The 22,966-nt window shown below is 44.0% G+C and overlaps 1 protein-coding gene across 1 annotated transcript in view; it reads left to right on the top strand.

Moving 5' to 3' along the window:
• The window catches only part of LOC117535509 (lysine-specific demethylase 6A-like), a gene marked incomplete at its 5' end in the record, with an annotated part of 54,364 nt that overhangs the window by 17,916 nt on the left and 13,482 nt on the right, over positions 1-22,966 (top strand). The window contains 12 exon segments of the mRNA XM_034200003.1: positions 167-260; positions 3,975-4,101; positions 6,165-6,263; positions 8,655-8,874; positions 10,342-10,479; positions 13,354-13,434; positions 13,527-13,607; positions 16,383-16,484; positions 18,838-19,254; positions 19,948-20,109; positions 20,111-20,649; positions 22,101-22,230. Coding sequence (XP_034055894.1) covers positions 167-260; positions 3,975-4,101; positions 6,165-6,263; positions 8,655-8,874; positions 10,342-10,479; positions 13,354-13,434; positions 13,527-13,607; positions 16,383-16,484; positions 18,838-19,254; positions 19,948-20,109; positions 20,111-20,649; positions 22,101-22,230 — 2,190 coding nt within the window.

Here is a 22,966-nt window from a genome sequence, read left to right as displayed (position 1 = left end):
CCCCCGTGTGTGTGTGTGTGTGTGTGTGTGTGTGTTGGTCATTACGAGTGTGAGGAGGTCTTAAGACTCTTTGTGTCTGTCCAGAAAGAACCATAAAACCCTGCTGTCTGGCTCTAAACTCTGCGTCTCTTCTCGTTTTGCTCGTTTTACTCTCTCCTCTCTGCAGAAGAAATACAGAGCGGCGAAAGAAGCGTATGAAAGTCTCTTGCAGACGGAGAACCTTCCTGCACAGGTGAAGGCAACCTCTCTGCAACAACTGGGTGAGTTTCCTCCACTCTTATTGGCTAATACTCACCTCTGCACACGTGGAACTGTGTGTGGATGATGCATAATACTGTTGTACTGTTTAGGGAGGAATTGCATTATGCTGTGTTGTGGATTTATGGTCGTCACGTTGTTCAATGGAGATTTATTTCCACTTAGTTTTCTCTGTGTGTGTGTGTGTGTGTGTGTGTGTGTGTGTGTGTGTGTGTGTGTGTGTGTGTGTGTGTGTGTGTGTGTGTGTGTGTGTGTGTGTGTGTGTGTGTGTGTGTGTGTGTGTGTGTGTGTGTGTGTGTGTGTGTGTGTGTGTGTGTGTGTGTGTGTGTGTGTGTGTGTGTGTGTGTGTGTGTGTGTGTGTGTGTGTGTGTGTGTGTGTGTGTGTGTGGCAATCAGAGCATTGTTTTCTGCTGTTCCCTTCCCCCACACTGTGCAGACACACACAAGCACTCAAGTGCAAAATGATGTTGTGACTTAACTGGTGAATATTTTGCTATTATATTTGATGCTACAGAAACATGTTTTTTTTTACCACACACTGCAATTGTTATGTTTTCAGTGATTCAACAAGTAGTAAAATATCTGTGTAGCCTCACGCTTATCTGCAATTGTGCACACATGCAGGCGTTAAACGCTGGGTATTGACATTCAAAAATGAGCTGCACAGCATTCGAGTTTAGATTTAAATGTTTGAATGTAAATAAATGAAATAAACAAATACTTTTGTAGTACTAAGAAGGCGTTCATGACTGTCCTGTAGCAATGCAGGGTTGATTTGTATGCCTTTTTGTTTTTTCTCTTCACAATCCAACTCTCCGTAATGAAAGGACATCATATTTCTTGCGTTGTCTTTCAGCCTTTAAACTTAAACAATGCTTTCAGCTACCTTGCAGTTTGATTTCATGATGCACGCTGCAGAAGAAGTGTCAGATACGTCTTTATTCAGAGTCAGGTGCTTTTGGGTGGGAAAAAGTAGCTTTTCAGCGTCACTTACAACACAAATGTAATTCCCTAGATCTACAGTTCTGTGTTTTTATTGTGTTGCATTGCGAGAGCCATTTAATACCTGTTTTCAAATATGATGAAGCTCCAATGAACCTGCGTTTAATTGTTTATCAGAGGTTCCTTTCTTGCAGTTTTCATATTAGAAATGTGTGAAATTAAGACAGAACGCTTTGCTTTTGTGTGAATGTATCGCCCACTCTTTATATAAGTAGTAGTTTATAAGTATAAGAGGCAGCTAGAAGGTTATCTTCAAACACACACACACACACACACACACACACACACACACACACACACACACACACACACACACACACACACACACACACACACACACACATTTTCCTGTGCAAACGCCAGAGAGATTTCGTTTTGTGTAGATGCCGCCCCTCTCTCTCCTCACCCGCTCTCTCCCATTTCTAACAATCATTCCCAGTCTAGTTTGCAGAGGTTGTCATGGCGACCTGTGTAGCTTGCCACAGGTGTAAAGGAGAAGAAATGGCGGGGGGTGTGTTTTTGTGCTGTAAATTGCCCATTGCTGCACAGTGTGTGTGGTTTTCTGCACCCGTAGTAGAGGAGGGAGGAGTTGTTTGGTGTGTGTGTGTGTGTGTGTGTGTGTGTGTGTGTGTGTGTCAGTGTGTGTGTGTGTGTGTGTGTGTGTGAGTGTGTGTGAGTGTGTGTGTCTGTGTCTCTCTGTGTCTGTGAGTGTGTGTGTGTGTGTGTGTGTGTGTGTGTCTCTCTGTGTCTGTGAGTGTGTGTGTGTGTGTGTGTGTGTGTGTGTGTGTGTGTGTGTGTGTGTCTCCCCCCCTCCTCCCTTTGGTTGGAGAGCTGTCCAAGGTGTTGTTTATCAGTCAAATCTAGGGTTGCAAAGGGGTGAACATTTCCATTTATTCCCATTGAAAGTTTCCACCTTGAGTATTTCCAAAATGTTGCACCACAAGTCTTATCTTTTGTTTCCGCAGAGTTATGGTTTACTGAATGTGTTTTTGGTTGTCTACTTGAAATAAGGTCTGTGGTTACTACAAGCTGAAGAGATTTAGTTCTACGATATATATAAAATATGTCAGTAAATACCCCACTGGTGAATTTTAAACAGCGGTTGCTAACAAGTGTCCAAATGAGACGACTTGATGTCATCCCGCCCAACTTTAGCCACCTTTAGCTTAGCGGTGGTGACGTGAAGTCATGTGACCGTGCTGTAGTTCCTTTATAGCCCAACATTAGCCGCCTTTAGCTTAGCGGTGGTGACGTGAAGTCATGTGACCGTGCTGTAGTTCCTTTATAGCCCAACATTAGCCACCTTTAGCTTAGCGGTGGTGACGTGAAGTCATGTGACCGTGCAGTAGTTCCTTTATAGCCCAACATTAGCCGCCTTTAGCTTAGCGGTGGTGACGGGAAGTCATGTGACCGTGCTGTAGTTCCTTTATAGCCCAACATTAGCCTCCTTTAGCTTAGCGGTGGTGACGTGAAGTCATGTGACCGTGCTGCAGTTCCTTTATAGCCCAACATTAGCCTCCTTTAGCTTAGCGGTGGTGACGTGAAGTCATGTGACCGTGCTGCAGTTCCTTTATAGCCCAACATTAGCCGCCTTTAGCTTAGCGGTGGTGACGTGAAGTCATGTGACCGTGCTGCAGTTCCTTTATAGCCCAACATTAGCCTCCTTTAGCTTAGCGGTGGTGACGTGAAGTCATGTGACCGTGCTGTAGTTCCTTTATAGCCCAACATTAGCCTCCTTTAGCTTAGCGGTGGTGACGTGAAGTCATGTGACCGTGCTGTAGTTCCTTTATAGCCCAACATTAGCCTCCTTTAGCTTAGCGGTGGTGACGTGAAGTCATGTGACCGTGCTGTAGTTCCTTTATAGCCCAACATTAGCCTCCTTTAGCTTAGCGGTGGTTACGTGAAGTCATGTGACAGTGCTGTAGTTCCTTTATAGCCCAACATTAGCCTCCTTTAGTTTAGCGGTGGTGACGTGAAGTCATGTGACCGTGCTGTAGTTCCTTTATAGCCCAACATTAGCCGCCTTTAGCTTAGCGGTGGTGACGTGAAGTCATGTGACCGTGCTGTAGTTCCTTTATAGCCCAACATTAGCCTCCTTTAGCTTAGCGGTGGTGACGTGAAGTCATGTGATAGTGCTGTAGTTCCTTTATAGCCCAACATTAGCCTCCTTTAGTTTAGCGGTGGTGACGTGAAGTCATGTGACCGTGCTGTAGTTCCTTTATAGCCCAACATTAGCCACCTTTAGCTTAGCGGTGGTGACGTGAAGTCATGTGACCGTGCTGTAGTTCCTTTATAGCCCAACATTAGCCTCCTTTAGCTTAGCGGTGGTGACGTGAAGTCATGTGACCGTGCTGCAGTTCCTTTATAGCCCAACATTAGCCGCCTTTAGCTTAGCGGTGGTGACGTGAAGTCATGTGACCGTGCTGCAGTTCCTTTATAGCCCAACATTAGCCTCCTTTATCTTAGCGGTGGTGACGTGAAGTCATTTGACCGTGCTGTAGTTTATTTATGTAGATTATTCTGCGTGTAATTGGATTTTGTGGAGGGAATCAGGGATGTGCTCACTTCAGGTTAGGCCTTCTAAAATACATATCTGCACCACTCTACATCTTCTGCTCCGTACACCAGTGCCACTTTAGGTGCAGGAGCAAAGCCAGAAGTTATGTAAGAAGTGTTTGATTATATCTATGTCTTCCTTGCCTCTGCTCCTGCAGGCTGGATGCATCACACGGTGGAGACGCTGGGGGATAAAGGCACCAAGGACAGCTATGCCATTCAGTGTCTGCAGAAGTCTCTAGAAGCAGACCCAAACTCCGGACAGTCCTGGTACTTTCTCGGCAGGTAAGAACAAACACGGGTACGATACGATAATACTTTAATGCTCAGATCAAGTCTGAAATGTGACTTGCATCACAGCAGCTCCATGTGTAACATCAACAGACAAATATCAAGACACAATACATGAAAAACAAACATAGCAGCACAATCAGTGAGAGAAAAGCTGCTCAAAGAGCCTTCAGCGTACATCTGATCTGGACTCAGCTCTGTGTTCACTGAGAGGACTGACTGGAGCACAAAGGATGCTTCAGTCTGACTTTATTCAATCTCCATTAGATGGTAGCAGTTTATATTCTCTGTTAGAACATGCTTTGGGTCCCAGATGATGTTGTTGGACAGCCTCTCAGGTTATTATGGTCTGTGAGTCAGAGTGTGTGTGTGTGTGTGTGTGTGTGTGTGTGTGTGTGTGTGTGTGTGTGTGTGTGTGTGTGTGTGTGTGTGTGTGTGTGTGTGTGTGTGTGTGTGTGTGTGTGTGTGTGTGTGTGTGGTGTGTGTGTGTGTGTGTGTGTGTGTGTGTGTGTGTGTGTGTGTGTGTGTGTGTGTGTGTGTGTGTGTGTGTGTGTGTGTGTGTGTGTGTGTGTGTGGTGTGTGTGTGTGTGTGTGTGTGTGTGTGTGTGTGTGTGTGTGTGTGTGTCCTACCATCTGCCACTGATCATATCTTGGCTATATGAGCTGTTATTGGTGTTCAGTGATTACCTTCAGCCAAACACAAGTTCTCCTTTTCCTGCGCCGTTTGAATCTGGTTTCTCCCGAGGGTTAAATAACAGACTGAATGCATTGGAGCAGATAAACACAAACCATGCTGTCCCTTAAGGTGTTAGCTAGGCTACATCCTGGTTATTAAAACGCTGCATGACAGTGTCGTTGTGTTTTCCCCTTTTGACGCTGCACAGTTACATGTAGTATTACCCTTTGTTCAGGCACCCCACCTTGAGCAATGGGTTATGAATGTGTTTTCTGTCAGAAGCCAAGAAGAAATAAGGTCTATTAGGTTTCTCAATGAGACTACTAAAGCTTTAAGATGTCTGTTTATTTTTAACTTGCATATATGTGTCTTCGTGTAACGTCCAAGGCCACTTTCTTCATTACCATGAAACGGTGCTTAAACATACGTACAATATGGCACTTAGTTTCGTGCAGCATTAAAAAAATACAGGAATTGAAGAAAAGACCAGTTTTTTTGTCCCAATCCATCCTTTCTTGAACTGTAATGATACAATTGGTATTTTTCTAACTATATTTAACCGGATGAAGGATTTTAGCCACGGACGTCTGGATCTTAAGTTATCAGAGCAACGAGCTGAGCTAGCTCGGTTAGCAGCGCCGAACTGGAGAAACACATGAAACCACTTTATTCAGTGCTTCTACCTTTGATCACGGGGTCCGTTTGCTTTGAGATTTGATTGTGATTGGTGGTTTGCTGTCACTCACTCACTCACCCTGACATGAGAGTTTTCCTTTTGTAGCAAGCAGCAAAATAATTGTAACATGACGTGTTTGAGTTAATTTGCCTACTTAATATCGCAAGTCCTGCGATGTGATTATCGTCACGACGCGATATATCGTGCAGCTCTAAGTGAACTAATTGAAAGAATAGATATTTTTTTGTTTTTTTAAATGTCTGTATGAGCCCAGTAAAGACACTATTTTAGTGATGGTGTTAAATGGTGATAGGATATTGTGTGATATCGACTGCAGGCCCATGAATTTAAGACTTAATGATATTAACACATGTCACTTGTTAGACGCTTTTATCCAAAGCGACTCACATACTCAATACTGAGGGCAATCCCCACAGGAGCACTTTGGGGTGAAGGGTCTCAGGGACACAACGACATGCTGACTGCAGTGGGGTTTGAACCTGTGACCCCTGATTTGAAGTCCAGCGCTCTAACCACTGAGCCACATTCTCCCTAAAGTCATAAATTGTATTGTGTCTATTTGTTACTGCAGTGAGAGTTGCCAAATACATTTCGTCTCATATCCTCTACTCAACTGCATTGCATTTTCACATGCAAGCGTTACTATGCTTTTGTATATCTAAAGTGTTGTTTCTCTCCCTCCAGGTGCTACTCCAGTATAGGGAAGGTGCAGGATGCCTTCATCTCTTACCGTCAGTCCATCGATAAGTCAGAGGCCAGCGCTGACACCTGGTGCTCCATAGGGTAAGAACACGTAACAAGTTTATTTTATAGTATATGTAATGGCGCATTTCCACCGCAGGGCCTGCAGGTAGGCCTGTCTCACTTTATACTGCGTTTCCATTACAGTTTAGTAGCTGGGGCAGTAACTATAGTAACGCAGTGTAGGCGGAGCACACAACCAACATCAGCCGTTAGCTGTTAGCACTCAGAGCTCACAGCTCCTCATATCTGTTCAGAAACTAGACAAAAGTTAAACAAGTACAAACCACAGACTGCCTGTGTCATGGCGAATACAGTCGCTGCTTTATTTATGTCTGTAGGCCGTTGTTGTGAGTGTGGACAGTCGGAGCATATATAACGTTAGCTTAGCCAAGCTCCATTTAGAAAACACGCATTTTAAAAGGTTCTTCGCCTGCCGTCTGTCTGCAGACTTGTCAAAGCATTAATTCATGTACCCGGTAAGATCCTCGATTTTGGAGGGCCAGAAAAAGGTGAAAAATATCCCTGAGCCGGAACTACCCCTAGTGGAAGAGCAAAAAAAAAAACGGGCCGGGTTTGGCACGGCACGCTTAAACCGCGCTGCAGTGGAAATGCGCCATCAGTTGCTGTACTTGTCCTGGACAAATGGGAGAAGGTCTAATCACATTATCTACTGGACAACAACTATTTGATCATCAAGGCTTGTAGATTTAGAATATAGTTGTTCAAGGGGAAGCTGCCATTAGAATAAAATGAAAGGCACATGTGGTCAAATGCACCACGGAAATCCGCTCTAGAAAACATACCAGTCTTCTGTGTTTATTGAGCCCGGTGGAAACAGGAAATGACTGACGAATGCCAATGAGCAGAGTGGCAATATGTTTCAGAGACTTTCTAGCTGTATTTCTTCACCAGTTCCAGCTGATTATGCTTAGCAATGTTTCTCTTGCATAGCTCACCTTAGTGTGTAGATGTTGATTACTTATTTCAAACAGATATGGTATAAAGGTGAGGAAATAATCACAAATATTCGTATATGCGATGCAGGTTTAGCCACTACAAAGGATGCCTTTACGTTTTCAATGTAGAAGAAAGAGACATGTGACTAGGGCAGGGGTCGGCAACCTTTTTGATATGAAGTGCCATTTAAAAAAAAAAATTGTATCGGCGTGCCAACGATCGAGAATTATCAACGGGGGGGGGGGCGGGTTGAGGAGCTTGACGCTCGTCAACTCAGCAGGAGGGCGGGGGGAGCCTCGCTGCGGGGGAGCCTCGCTGCGGGGGAGCCTCGCTGCGGGGGAGCCTCGCTGCGGGGGAGCGGTGTGTGGACCTGTCAGCGCAACTTACATGCTGCCGAATTTAACAAACACATTTAAATAATTGGTTTAAACGGCATAATAATAAGGACGATCGTCCGTTCTGTGATTCTCCAGAACACACATGTTATGATATTAGGGTCATGCAGAGTGAGATGAGATCGCTGTCCCTTTAAGAGAGAGAGAGAGAGAGAGAGGGGTGTGGCTTGTGCATGTGTGTGTGGATGGTAGAGCGACAGTGAGGGAACCTATGGAGAGAACGTGTGTTTGTTTCTGGAAGTGAAACGAGGAAGCAGAAAAACAGAGGTCTGTGATGTATTTTGTGAAACAGAAGAGCTCGCCTCTCTCCAGTCATTGAAGCTAAAGTGGGTTATTGAACCTGAAGCTTGTTGCTTCTGCGCTCCTCAACTACGGTCTGGGAGCCGACAGGAAAGTTCAACTCACAGATGGCCAGTCCGCCCCTTTGTAGCATATTATTTCGATGAGAGATGAGCAGATCGCCACTGGGCTTTCAACTAAAGACACAGCCAAGCAAAAACTGCGGCATTTGCACAGCTCCTTATGGGTACTGCAGTTAGTGAAGTGCTTTCCTCCGTGGTGAAACGATCTGCTCCACGGAGGAAAGCGGCAGAAAGTCGCCTGGAGATAAAGAGAGCGGGGCTGCGTTGCGTGCATGGCTTCCTTCTGCAGGTAACGGGGAGACGCGCTTTGGCGGCGGTCTTGTTCAGGATCCGAAAATACAATTTAAATAATTTGCACACTTAATCCACTTATTCCTAGTGTGCCACTGGTTACGGTGCCAGGGGTTGCCGACCCCTGGACTAGGGGGACTAAATATGTCTGTTATCGGTGACAAACAGCTGATACTGGATAGGAAATCCCAATTTACTTGTTCAAGGACGTCACTGGCTATCATGGAGAAACAGCAGCTGCATTTTGACAGAGGACATAGGGAACAGGAAGAGAGGATCTATAGATAGATGTATTAAGGTTGGAGTATGTCCTGTGAGAGTTTGGAGGATAGAGACCTAAATCCTGGAAGATGTCAGAGAAAAATAGCATGATGGGAGCTCTTTAAAGACGGCAGAGACTCACTTCCCCCTCTTGTGTCCTGCAGGGTTCTGTACCAGCAGCAGAACCAGCCTATGGACGCTCTGCAGGCGTATATCTGTGCGGTTCAGCTGGACCACAGCCACGCGGCAGCCTGGATGGACCTGGGCACGCTGTACGAGTCCTGCGGGCAGCCGCACGACGCCATCAAGTGCTACATCAACGCCACGCGGAGCAAAGCCTGCCTCAACACGGCTGCTCTCACTCAGAGGATCAAGCTGCTGCAGGTAGGAGCTCTTCGGAGGCTGGGTTCCAGCACCGGGAACAAGGAGATGTGGAGAAACCTAACGTTTCATGTTAGAAATGTATAGCACGGGTCCCAGTATTTGGAAACTGCCGGATGCTAACTCACTTTGTTGGGAAATGTGCACAATTAGCATAAGTTGACAGAACATTTCACCAGTTACAAGGAATTAGACTTGCAGTTACAGGGAGTAGGAAACATTTGCAATAAGGGAACAGTATACATTGAAACCCTCCCCTTCTCATTGTCCTTTTTTGAATGTGCATCTTATCCAATGTTCATGGTGTAATAAGTCTTAATGGCTTGATAGCGCATGTGGACAATAACTAAACAATTACTTGGAAGATTTGGTGGTGGGTTTTGGGGGTTATTGAGGAGGCTGAATGCATTTCTGACAGTTTCAGGATCAAAAATGTCAGTTTTAACTAGAAAGTGGCCATATTTGTACTATCTGTGGGCTTATTTTGACTACCATGAGTAGCTCTGCAACCAATAGATATGTATAACGGCTTTCTTCTCAAAATAAATAAGAAGTCACTCAGATCCAGAGTCCCCTCAAACTTCCAAATTGACCCAAAATTCATCAAAATCAGAGTACAAATATGGCCACTTTCTGGTTAAACCTGCCATTTCTGACCTTGTAAATGTCAGAATTAATCTCAGCATCCTCAATGACCCCCAATGACCAAGCCATCCTCTAACTATTGTCTGCAGAGGTTACAATGCCAATTAATGCAACTTGTGCTAATTGTGCATATTGCCCAACATATGAAAGTTAGAATCCGGCAGTTTCTATATGCTGGGAACCCGTAGTGTGTGTGTGTGTGTGTGTGTGTGTGTGTGTGTGTGTGTGTGTGTGTGTGTGTGTGTGTGTGTGTGTGTGTGTGGGTGTGTGGTGTGTGTGTGTGTGTGTGTGTGTGTGTGTGTGTGTGTGTGTGTGTGTGTGTGTGTGTGTGTGTGTGTGTGTGTGTGTGTGTGTGTGTGTGTGTGTGTGTGTGTGTGTGTGTGTGTGTGTGTGTGTGTGTGTGTGTGTGTGTGTGTGTGTGTGTGTGTGTGTGTGTGTGTGTGTGTGTGTGTGTGTGTGTGTGTGTGTGTGTGTGTGTGTGTGTGTGTGTGTGTGTGTGTGTGTGTGTGTGTGTGTGTGTGTGTGTGTGTGTGTGTGTGTGTGTGTGTGTGTGTGTGTGTGTGTGTGTGTGTGTGTGTGTGTGTGTGTAGCCAAAGATATCTGCTTTTTTCTCATTTTGATTTCTGACCACTGAGATATGAATACTGATTCATATTGGTGTGTTTTTAAACACATTTTTCTCACTTGTAATTGTAAAACATACCTTCATGGCATTGAACATTTCTGTTATATTCTGCAAACACTCACCTCTACGTAGACTCTGTAGTTGGCTTTTTCCTGTCGAGTTCAGCACTAAAAGTTTGTGTCTTACACAATTTCTCCTAGGCTCAGTTGTGTAACCAACAGCCAGGTAGTCTGCAGAATAAGAGTAAAATGCTTCCTAGTATTGAAGAGGCGTGGAGTTTACCCATTCCTGCTGAGCTCACGTCCCGGCAGGGGGCCCTGAGCACTGCACAGGAGCAGGTGAGACCAGCTCATACCAGACAACACACACACTTTGTCATATTACTCGAACATAGCATATATATGAGGACTGATAAAGCTGAGGCCTTGCTCCGATTCGTTCAGAGGTTATGAGCGAAATGTGGGAAACCATCTTAAGGAATTGGAGCAAGGCCCATATTATAATAATCTAATTACCAGAGTTTAGTTGACCCTCATAGAGTGGAGCAGTGATGACATATTAGCATCTCCCTGGTTCTCTCCATTAACAGCCAATGGTATTTCTCCATGTGTATTGGAATAATACAGACAAAACTCTAACAGCTAATGTTGGGCTATAAAGGAACTACAGCACGGTCACATGACTTCACTTCACCACTGCTAAGCTAAAGGAGGCTAACGTTGGGCTATAAAGGAACTACAGCACGGTCACATGACTTCACTTCACCACCGCTAAGCTAAAGGTGGCTAATGTTGGGTTATAAAGGAACTACAGCACGGTCACATGACTTCACTTCACCACCGCTAAGCTAAAGGAGGCTAATGTTGGGCTATAAAGGAACTACAGCACGGTCACATGACTTCACGTCACCACCGCTAAGCTAAAGGTGGCTATCGTTGGGCGTGATGACGTTTAGTCGTCTCATTTAAACACTTGTTATCAAGCGCCGTTTTTAAATTCACCAGTGGGGTATTTACTGATGTATTTTATGTTGTGGAATAAAATAAGTCAGATGTTGTTAACCACAGACCTTATATCAGGATAACAACCAAAAACCTATTCACAGAACCATTGACTTCCAGACCGGGGAAACCAGATGTGCTAAAATGCTAACTTTAGGACTCATCCCTGCACCACTCTATAGAGCCGCTTCATGTTATAAATGCATGCATTTTGTGTCATTTATTTGACACTGTTGAAGCTAAAAGTTAATCATATATAATTGAAATCTTACTAGTGCCCTACCATCAACATATCAGTTGTTTTGGTCCTCTGTTTTCATGCACTTTTGTTTATAATTATCAACGCCATCATCCTCTTTTGGCTCCCAACAACATCCTGCTCATCACGTGCTTGATTTAATCAACAAACAGACAGGAGTAACATAAATGTACTTTTTATAGAATACAGTAACTAGTAAACAACCAAATGTTATCTGTAAACAAAATTGTTGTTGCAACCCATCGCAGTTTCGAGAATGTGTAAACAACCAGTCAGCAACATGGTCTGCATGTCCAAACAACCCCGACTAATGCAACTAACTAATGTTGCATTGTGACAGCATGAGTACTCTGATTATCTCTACAATACATTCAAAATATAATTGTTTATTATTATTTATATTGTCTAATATTGCAATTGCACATATTAAATCGCAATATACACGAGTGACACATGCTTCCGGGCAAAAAGTACGGCTCCGCCCACTTTTGGGGGAATGCAAAGCTGTCATTTGAATTCAATACAAATTCTGAAGTTTTTGCCAATTAGATCAGAAATTTAAGAAAACCGTGGATTTGTGGATCTTCAAAGAACCCGATTACGATGGCCAGACAGGCAAACCATTACATTCAATCATTGGAAATCGACGATCAGGCTCGATATATGGTTAAATATAGCAGTAGGCGATCGGTGTCCATAGATGAGAGTAACGTCTACGTCACTTTACGGCCCCGCCCACTTTTGGGGGGAAACCAACGCAGTCATTTGAATGGCGATCGAGCCTGAAGCCACAGAGCTCCTTTGTTCTTAGAGGAAGTTCAGAAACACGTAACTCTGGATTTGTTTTTAAATGTTTGAGGTGCAGTAAACGACACAGCAGCTTTTTGGAATGATAAAACAATTATTTTCCGCCTCGCTCATGAGAGTAACAGCCTCGCCTACTGATTTTTATTTAACCATATATCGAGCCCGATCGTCGATATCAAATGAGTTCATGTAATTGATTGCCTGTCTGGCCATCGTAATCGGGCTCTTTGAAGATCCAAGAATCCACGGTTTTCCTAAATTTCTGATCTGATTGGCAAAAACTTCAGAATGTGTAGTGACCGCCGTTCATATGACAGCGTTGTTTTCCCCCAAAAGTGGGTGGGGCCGTAATTTTCGCCCGGAAGTGACGCATGTGTTACTCTCATCTATTAGAGGGAATTTTTTTACATTATTCAATAATACAAAATAATAGACAAATAAATATGTAATATTATTTAATAATAATTCGAATATTTGTTTACTTTTTTTGTATTGTTAAAAATACATTTAAAGGGATTTTATTATTAATTTACGTTTAATTCTTTTTTTTTTTAATTGTTTATCATTTAGTATTAAATATTTCTATTATATTGCAATTGCAAATTTGAAATCGCAATGTTAGAGGGAATATATATATATTTTAACATTCTTTTTTAATCATTTAATAATACAAAATAATAGATATATAATTATTTAATATTATTAAACAGTAATTGGAATATTTATTTAATTTTTTTGTATTATTAAAAATACATTTAAAGGATTTTATTGTTAATTAACATTTTTGCCGTGGCTCTTCAGCAAATTGCAAATATAATTACTGCCATTTAAATATCACATTAGGCAATATTGATACTTTTTTATTGTGCAGCCCTAATTATGACCTTAATCATCACCTCTTAATTGGATTAAGGTGATAACACTAACCGTATTAATCAGAGTATTGTCATAATGCAACATTTGAAGACACACATTGCTGTTCAAATATATTCATAATTTTGCAGAACAGTTTTTATGCCTGTCTGACGCTGTTTGAAACACCACTTGAGAGCAAATCTGAAAAGTAGTTTGCATAAGGAGGGAGTTTGTTGTTGTTGTTGTGAGTCCATTGGTCCTCACTATGTGTGTCTGTTGTGGCTTTAAAGGCCTGTAAAGCAGAGGAAAGTAATCACACAGACCCTCAGGCCAGTCCAGCGAAGAGGAAACGGACCTCCAGCCCGGCTAAGGTACAGATGAAACTCTAAACAATGATATTCTGCACCATTATTGAGAAGTGGAGCCATGATTTAAGACGTTGTGTTGTCTCTCTTTCTCTCAGGGTGCTGGAGAGTCGCTGGAAAGCATAAACACCCAGCAGCAGCAGATCCCCAGCTGGTACCTGACGCCACAGAAGCTCCAGGTAGGACACATCCCTAGTTTAGATGTGTGTAATACATGGGCGTCGCAGCCATTGTATGAGGGTGGGACAAGTCCCCCCCTCTTCAAATGATTAGTTTAGACCCCCCCCCCCCCCACACTTTTACTATGCGGAAACATAGTAGATAGTAGAGTGCTGTGTCAGTGCTTCATTATCAAATCCATTCCACTTGCTTATTATGAGAATGCCCAAATCAATGAAACTCCGTCCCATGTTTCATTCTCAGAGGATAGAGAAGCTCACAGTCTCTCTGTATCTTCATGAGAGGAAACGGCTGCTCCTCCATCCCATCATTACATCATCAAACCCCCCAGTCCTTAACCATTTAAAATCCACCTTTTACTTCCTTTGCCTCCTGAAATGTAAACCCTTAACATACGTCTCTGTTAAACACATACAAGACTAACAATACAATTTAACAAAAGGCAATCAGAGTATAAGACTGTTTTAAATGATTATATGATCATTTGACACGACATTTGTTGCTCCTGTCGCGTTTTAATCACTTGTGCAGCCATTTCTTCTTTCATGCAATATATTATAAGTCCTGCAAAGGGCTAGGCCCGTCACGATAATTAATTTTGTTGGACGATACTTTTTCCCGGACGATAATATTGTCGGCACCGCTGTAAGACCATTTAGACCACTGACATGATGATATATAATAATAATTCAAGTACATCCTTTTTTATTGAACATTGAACATTAAAAATGAAATGTGAAATAATATTTAAATATATAAATTATATATAATAAATAAAACAAATAAATTAAATTATAAAAAATGTATGAAATAAATCACACACAACCAAAACAATACATTAAATAGACTCAGGCTGGAAAACAGAGCTCTCTCCAAAACACGCAATCGTAACAAATGTTTTTTTAAAATGAAAGTAAGCTCTCCTTCTCGAGCTGCCGTGTTTGCTCCCAGCTGGGAAACGGAATGCGGTGGTTGTGTTTCAGGTGCAGTTTAAGGTTGGTCGTATTGTTAGCTTTTGTCGCTACTTTTTTAAAACAAATGCGACATAACGGCTCATTCAAGTCCGTAGGTTCGCCTCGTTGATTTGGCTTAAATCCAAAATATTCCCACTCCGGAGATGTGGAATTAGGTTTAGCAACCAATTCCATTTAACTTCAAATTCCCCTCGAGTAAGTCACACGTTGTCTCCTGCTTGTCTCTATATTCATTTGGCTGCTTCACCCTGTTGCACGCGGAGTGTCCTGACCTGGCTGTGTGTGAGCCCCGCCCCTCACAGCGCGCCGGGTCGGTAGAGTGGTCTCTGCCGGCCCGGCACGCTGTGACTGCCGGCCCGGCGCGCTGTGACTGCCGGCCAGGCTCGCTGTGTCTGCCGGCCAGGCTCGCTGTGTCTGCCGGCCAGGCGCGCTGTGACTGCCGGCCAGGCTCGCTGTGTCTGCCGGCCAGGCGCGCTGTGACTGCCGGCCAGGCTCGCTGTGTCTGCCGGCCAGGCTCGCTGTGACTGCCGGCCAGGCTCGCTGTGTCTGCCGGCCAGGCTCGCTGTGACTGCCGGCCAGGCTCGCTGTGTCTGCCGGCCAGGCTCGCTGTGTCTGCCGGCCCGGCTCGCTGTGCCTGCCGGCCAGGCTCGCTGTGTCTGCCGGCCAGGGCTCGCTGTGTTTGCCGGCCAGGCTCGCTGTGGTCTGCCGGCCAGGCTCGCTGTGACTGCCGGCCAGGCTCGCTGTGTCTGCCGGCCAGGCTCGCTGTGACTGCCGCCAGGCTCGCTGTGTCTGCCGGCCAGGCTTCGCTGTGTCTGCCGGCCAGGCTCGCTGTGTCTGCCGGCCAGGCTCGCTGTGTCTGCCGGCCCGGCGCGCTGTGACTGCCGGCCCGGCGCGCTGTGACTGCCGGCCAGGCTCGCTGTGTCTGCCGGCCCGGCACGCTGTGTCTGCCGGCCCGGCGCGCTGTGACTGCCGGCCCGGCGCGCTGTGACTGCCGGCCCGGCGCGCTGTGACTGCCGGCCAGGCTCGCTGTGTCTACCGGCAGCCACAGGGCGCCTGGCCGGTAGAGTGGCCCACAGCGCGCCGGGCCAAAATGCTGGTCACATCCTTATGTAAACAAACACGCATGTAAACGTCAATTTATCGAGTTCAGAAAAGTTATCGACTTCCTTTTTAGTTATCATACGATAAGTCAATTAATTGCTTATCTTGACTACAAAGGGCTGCACAATTTAAGAACAATTACTAGTTTAAATTAACCCTGTGTGGCAATTTTTTTGTTTGCAATATATAAGAAGACCTTCACTAGGGTGGCTTTTATTATTGATATTTCACTAGGGCTGCAAAACAATAATTATGTTAATAAATGTGCAATAATTGTGATTATCTGGAAATGGCAATAGCAATGTATTTGCAATATTAGAGAATGACAATTTTTGCAAAACCATGCACCATATCGTTATAATTTAATAAAACATACATTTAAGTTTGAAGGAAACTATTTTGTTATGCTGGGATTCTGCAGATGTATACCACTTCATTCAGATATTTTCAAATATATTAAACCACACATGGTCTTACTTATACTTTTAACATCCAACATTTCTACAGTATATGAAAATAACATCCTTGTGCTTCGACCATAAGAAGTGTTTTTCATTTGTTGCTCTCGTCACATTTGACTCATTTGTGTGGGCATTTCTTTTACTGCAATATATAATATTCAGCATGCATTTCAATTGTAATTCAAATTGAAATATGACTGTGAGCTTCTGCATCACTAACTCTGTGATTAATCTGCAGAACCTTGATCACTTGCGGTCGAACCGAGCGAACCTCAAGCCTCCTCAGGTTCAGATCCTGGAGCATCTGGAGCAGCAGTTTGTCCTCATGCAGCAGCATCAGGTACACACAGGCACCTTATATCCTACTGAACTGCTATATTTATATAACCGTATTGACCCGAATATAAGACGACCCCTCTATTTCGTCAAATATTTGTATTGAGAAGAAGCAATAGTGCAGACTTCTTTGGGGTGGAAGTCATGCTTCCCTTTTTCAACATAGAAGACAAACAATAAATAATAAAGAAAACATGACAGGAATACCATACTTAATGACATACATAGTCATAGTGGGAAAGAACATACAAAATATATAAATAAAAATAAATAAACTTAAAGGTCACCTATCATGCTATTTTTAGGCAATAGCACAGGTCTCAGATATATAAATATATAAAAAACATGTCTATGAAGTGTTTTACTCCAAATACCAAACAGATCATTCTAGCCATGCCTCACATCCCTCTATTTCACTTCCTGTTTCAAAAGTGCTGATTTTGGTATAAAGCTTTAAAAATAAATTGATACAAATAATAGAGGAGGGGTCTGAGCTCATGCGGGACCCGGCAGCTACTGTCTAAACTAAATGCTGCCGTGATGAAACGCCATATCATGGATGATCAAGGATTCTCTCTGAAACAGTTTGGAGCTCAAAGGCTTTCTCTCTTGCCGGTTATACCACAAGGTGAGTTCCTTTCTACTTCCTGCTTCTTCACACACATGCTCTCCAGTACAGGTTAGCTCTGAGTGTTAGCGATGCTAATGTAAACACCGACCATATTACGTCCAAAACAGTCGGCCATTGTTTCTGATAGCAACGTTTCTGATTGGGCCGTGGGTCCACATTTCAGATATTACGTCATATCGGACGCAAATCTGGATCAGCTCCGTTGTTCCCCGTTTTTAGAGATTTGGGTACGGAGGAAAAGAGAGAGGGTTTTATTTTCTGACGCTGCGTGAGTTCCCTGACACACCGGGGACACATTTATGTATAGAAGACATCAAAAAGCGCATTTTGCATGATAGGTCCCCTTTAACGGGTGCAGACGAGCCCTCTTTTTCAAGACTGATTTTTGGAAAAATACAGTTTTGAAGACCAAATCTTGTTTTTATAAAGAAAATAATTGTATTTAACTTTTTGGGCTCGCCATCTTCTAACGTTACACTCAGTAACACAACATTTCTATGCTGCTCGACAGTTGTTTGATGACTCTGCTTCGTTGATCACCATTATCTTAAAATTGGCATCGTTTATTAACTCGCCTACTTTTGATCCACTTTGTTGGAGTTGTTGGCTGTGTCTCTCCATCTCTGTTACCTGTTGTACTGTTACTTTAAGACGGCGTCTCTCTTGAGGGAACACTCGTTTGGGACTGTGTAATTACCTCGAAAAGTCCAGACACCGAAAAACCCATCTTATAAGTCGTTGAGGCGGCTGAATGTGACGGCTTATGCCTTATCTCTTTGAAAACCATAAAAAAATAAGCTAGTTTTTAGAAAAAGACACGCTATGTGGACCCCGGCCCTGATGTACCCTCACAGCTAAAGTGTTGGGGCAATTCTGAATGTACTCTTCCAATATCAGAGTTCACATGATAACAAAGGTATCCCAACTGTAGCTGTGTACATGACAGGATTAGGGATCGACCGATATGGCTTTTTCAAGGCCGATACCGATACAGATTATTAGTAATCAAGGAGACCGATAACCGATATTTGGAACCGATATACATTTGCAGTAAAATCTGAAAATCTTGGTCTCAAAATGTAGAATAACACAAACTGGCTGGCTATGCATCAATCTCTTTCTAGTTAACTGCAACAAAGTGCATTATTCGGGCATTTTCAGTGTAACTGGGAAACTGATAGAATTGGATCATAAGATCGTGGTGTTTTTGCAACTTCAGCTTTTTGCATAGAGGATTGGGATGTTTATTGAACTTCGGCTTTCAACTGACTTACCTTCGAAACACATGTATGGTTCTGCCGCTCAGCGCTGCTGCTTGCTTCTGTCTGTGTTCTTTTGCACCTGCCTGTAATCTGAGAAGGTCCCGCCTCTGGCTGGCTGCAGCCCGGAAAATCTTCAGTGTTGATTGACACTTCAGTAATAGCCTATCAGATAGCGCTGTGGGCGGGACATTGCTCGTGAACACAGAGTGGTGACTGCAGCCAGAGAAACGGCCGCATCAGAGCCAAAGTTTTATCGGCAATTTGATAAAAAAAAAAGCCGATACCGATAATCGGTCAAATGCGGAATATCGGCCTCAATAATCGGTCGACCCCTAGACAGGATGTATGATTACCGAGAAGAGCATCCGGACTTGAGAGGATCATAAATACATGGATCCTCAGATTGAAGCTCAAGCCGGGGACGAGAGATCTTTCTAACATACAGCGTCCCTTTGTTGTTTCAGCATCGACCCAGCCTCCCCAACGGTCCTCTGGCTGAATTGTCTCACCTCAACGCCAGCCTCCCCCGAACCTCCCCCCTCAAACACACCTCCTCCCAGCCCACAGCTAATGGATCCTGTTCTTCTAGTCCCTCCTCCTCCTCTGTGGGGACGCTATTGGGACACCTGGACAAAAACCACAGCGTGGGACTGGGAGCGAGCAACGGAAACGTGCCTTACCCTCAGCAGAACTCTCTACAGCAGAACTCTCTACCTTTCCCTCAGCAGAACTCTCTACCTTTCCCTCAGCAGAACTCTCTACCTTTCCCTCAGCAGAACTCTCTACCTTTCCCTCAGCAGAACTCTCTACCTCAGCCCAGAAGTCCCAGCGCTGTGGAGGACGGGTGGAGGAACCAGCAGCAGCGCAACAACACCACTCAGGTACTTGCTCCACCCATTACAGATTGGTAATCTGCTTTCATTGTATTTTTATTATTTAAAATACGTCTCATTGTGTATTCTACTGCTACTACCACAATTACTTATATTACTACCACTGCTACTACTAATACAACTACTACTACTACTACTACTACTACTACTTATACAACAACTACTACTACTACTTATACTACTAACACCACTACTACTCATACAACTATTAATACAACTACTACTACTGTTAGAAAAATATCACTGGTCTCTGGCTTGAGCTTCAATAATCAGGATCCATGTATTTATGATCCTTGCAAGAATGCTGCTTCCATTGTTTTTATTATTGAAAGCATGTCTCATTGTGTATTTTACTGCTACTACTACCACAACTACTACTACTACAACTTCTAATAAAACTACTACTACTACTACTACTACCACAACTACTACTACTACAACTTCTAATAAAACTACCACTACTACTACTACCACAACTACTACTAATATAACTTCTAATAAAACTACTACTACTACAATTACTTATACTACTACAACTTCTAATACAACAAACTGCATTTTCAGCTAGATTCAGCACCAAATCTACGCAGCTCACAGCATTCGCACGCATTTTCAGCAGGAAATGCATTTTCTAGTTGAAAGCACGTCTCATGGTGTGTTTCCTCTCGTTCTCTCCTTTAGGGGCTTCACAAAGGTTCTCATTCGGCAGGTCCCAATGGAGAACCCCCTTTCTCTTCCTCTCCTCACCCCTCCTTCTCTTCCTCTGGACTTCTGAATCAGGTGGGCCACTCCTCCGGTCCCTGCACTGCCTCTTCCTCCGCCTCCTCCCTCTCTCCCACCTCCCCCCCAAACCACACCCAACCACCACCTGTCCTCGCCCCCCTACTGCTCCTCCTCTACTACCTCAGGGGTCCAAACCAAAGACGTCACGCCTTCAGGGGCCACAAACGGCGACTTTCTGCCATCAGTTTCTGCAGGCACGCCGTTAAGTCCCGCCCCCGCGCAGGGATCGACTAATCACGTCCAGCCGCGGGTGACGGACAGCTCTCCAGACAATCCTCAGCTCTCAGCCTTGCTAAGGGAAAAGCCAAGTAACAACAACGACGACAACAATAACTTCAGTAACCACGGGGGGGCTTCCTCGGAGAAAATCAAAATCAACCACGTCCACGATCCTCAAACCTCCAACAGCCTCTCCTGCCTTAACAGCCCGTCCAAAAGCAACACCCAGGGGCCAAAGGTCAACGGGAAGGGGCCGCAGGAGTCTCAGAGCCCCATGAAAGTGGAGCACCCTGCTGAAAAGAGACTTTCTCCCTCTGTTCTGGCTCCCTGGTCGTCAGTGTCCATCTACCCCAGCTCCAGCGAGGTGCTAAAAGCGTGCAGGTGAGAAGCTATCTAGGATTCTTATTGGGTTTTTTTGGTTGTTTTGGAAGTCTATTTTTTTTCAAAATTATTGTGGGAATGGACATCGAAAGTTTCAGGGGGTGTTAATAACAAAAGGCATTGTTAAAACCCCTTTTTTAGTGTGTGTGTGTGTGTGTGTGTGTGTGTGTGTGTGTGTGTGTGTGTGTGTGTGTGTGTGTGTGTGTGTGTGTGTGTGTGTGTGTGTGTGTGTGTGTGTGTGTGTGTGTGTGTGTGTGTGTGTGTGTGTGTGTGTGTGTGTGTGTGTGTGTGTGTGTGTGTGTGTGTGTGTGTGTGTGTGTGTGTGGGGTGTGTGTGTGTGTGTGTGTGGTGTGTGTGTGTGTGTGTGTGTGTGTGTGTGTGTGTGTGTGTGTGTGTGTGTGTGTGTGTGTGTGTGTGTGTGTGTGTGTGTGTGTGTGTGTGTGTGTGTGTGTGTGTGTGTGTGTGTGTGTGTGTGTGTGTGTGTGTGTGTGTGTGTGTGTGTGAAGTTATCTAGAGTTATAATCCATGGGTTGAATAACTCTTAAGTGTGTGTAAGACTGTTTTTTGTTGTTGTTTTGGGATTTTCTTAAAGTCTATTATTATTCCAATTCGATGTGGGAATGGACACCTTTCCCCATCGAAAGTTTTCCTGAGGTGATATTAACAGCTGATGGTTTTTGACCCGTTGAAAGTCCGTTTGTTTTGTAATTTAAAGAGCCATCAGAAAGCTTTCTGTATAAATAGCTCCCATACATTTAAAATTAAAACGTATATTCCTCTTTTGGTTTTGCAATGGTTGACACGCTTCATTTGTACCATACATCAGTCATATGAGGAGACCGTCAGTCTTCATCTAGAAAAGCTAACCTCTTCATTCAAACTCCCAAATGTCCAATCGCTGTGCAGCAAGTGTGTTTGTTGTTCGGTGTGTTGAAGCTCGGTGAAATGACGTAACATAATTCAGTGTTCAGTGAAGGGTGAGGCGACGAGGCGCAAACAAGACGACTAAATGAGATGGAAACGTGCATCAAAGTGGATTCATGAAAGGCCTGTAATAGCTTTAATTCGTCCCAAAGTTGTTCTTTGTAATTGCGACTGTTTTCTCGTTAGTCTGGGTCAATGTAAGTGTCAACACTTTTTAGATATCCAGGTGAGGTCTAAGTCTTTGTCATTTTCTCTGGATGCAGTTAGGACTTAATTCAACTTAACTCAAAAAGTAAGGACATTTGTGTTTGGTAGATTATTTCTTTGTTGTAACAATGCTTCTTGGCAATACATCTTATACCGTTGGAAAGCCTGTTTAATTACTTTTCCAATGGTGCCCCCTTTGTGAGGAACATGCATTGCAACAAAGAACAACAACAAATAAATAATCATGTGTGTTGATTGGCCTGTTATCCACACTGTGTTACACACACCTGTCCTCACCTGTCTCCCCGCTCTGTGTGCAGGAACCTGGGGAAGAACGGCCTGTCGACGAGCAGCATCGTCCTGGACAAATGTCCTCCTCCACGGCCCCCCCGCCCTCCTTCTCCTCCGCTGCCAAAGGACAAACTCAACCCCCCCACGCCCAGTATTTATGTGAGTACAGCCGCTCCGTAGAAGGAGAAGAAAGTCTCCCATATCATGCAAAATGCACTTTTTGATGTCTTCTATGTATAGAACATGTATATAGGGAGGCGTGTGGCGCAGTGGGTTGTGCGTTACTGTTGGGCTAAGGGGGTCACAGGTTCAAACCCCACTGCAGTCAGCATGTCGTTGTGTCCCTCAAGACCCTTCACCCCAAAGTGCTCCTGTGGGGATTGTCCACAGTTTTGAGTATGGAAGTCGCTTTGGATAAAAGCGTCTAACAAGTGACATGTGATGTAATGTATAAAAATACTGCATTAGAGCGAAGCTGAGAATAATAGTGTCTTCATGTCTTAAAGGTGCCGAGTCATATATTGCACCTCAAACAACAAAATCCAGAGTTTCGGTTTCTTTACTTCCTCTACAGAAAAAAGGAAAGTAAAAGAAAATCTCAGTTTCAGTGGTGGACATCCATCCCAGTTCAATGCGCATTATTCTAATCATTCTTTATGAGCGCAGTAACGGTAGGTATCTAATGACTTATTTATTTAGTATTCCATAATTTAGTAACAGAGATGGTCAAACTAAATTAGAGACATGGCAGAAATCCTACAATGAAGCGGGACATTGAACTGTTCACCCGTGAGAGGGCGATCAAGAGAAGAGAGCGAGCGTTGAGCGAGTTCACAGATGAGAAGACTCAGAAAGACAGAAGCTCAAAAACAACAAGTAGCTATATTTAGGTGTT

The sequence above is a fragment of the Gymnodraco acuticeps genome, unplaced genomic scaffold (genome assembly GCF_902827175.1).
Source record: "Gymnodraco acuticeps unplaced genomic scaffold, fGymAcu1.1, whole genome shotgun sequence".
Classification (NCBI taxonomy): Eukaryota; Metazoa; Chordata; class Actinopteri; order Perciformes; family Bathydraconidae; genus Gymnodraco; species Gymnodraco acuticeps.
This window is presented reverse-complemented; position numbering and strand designations above follow the sequence as displayed.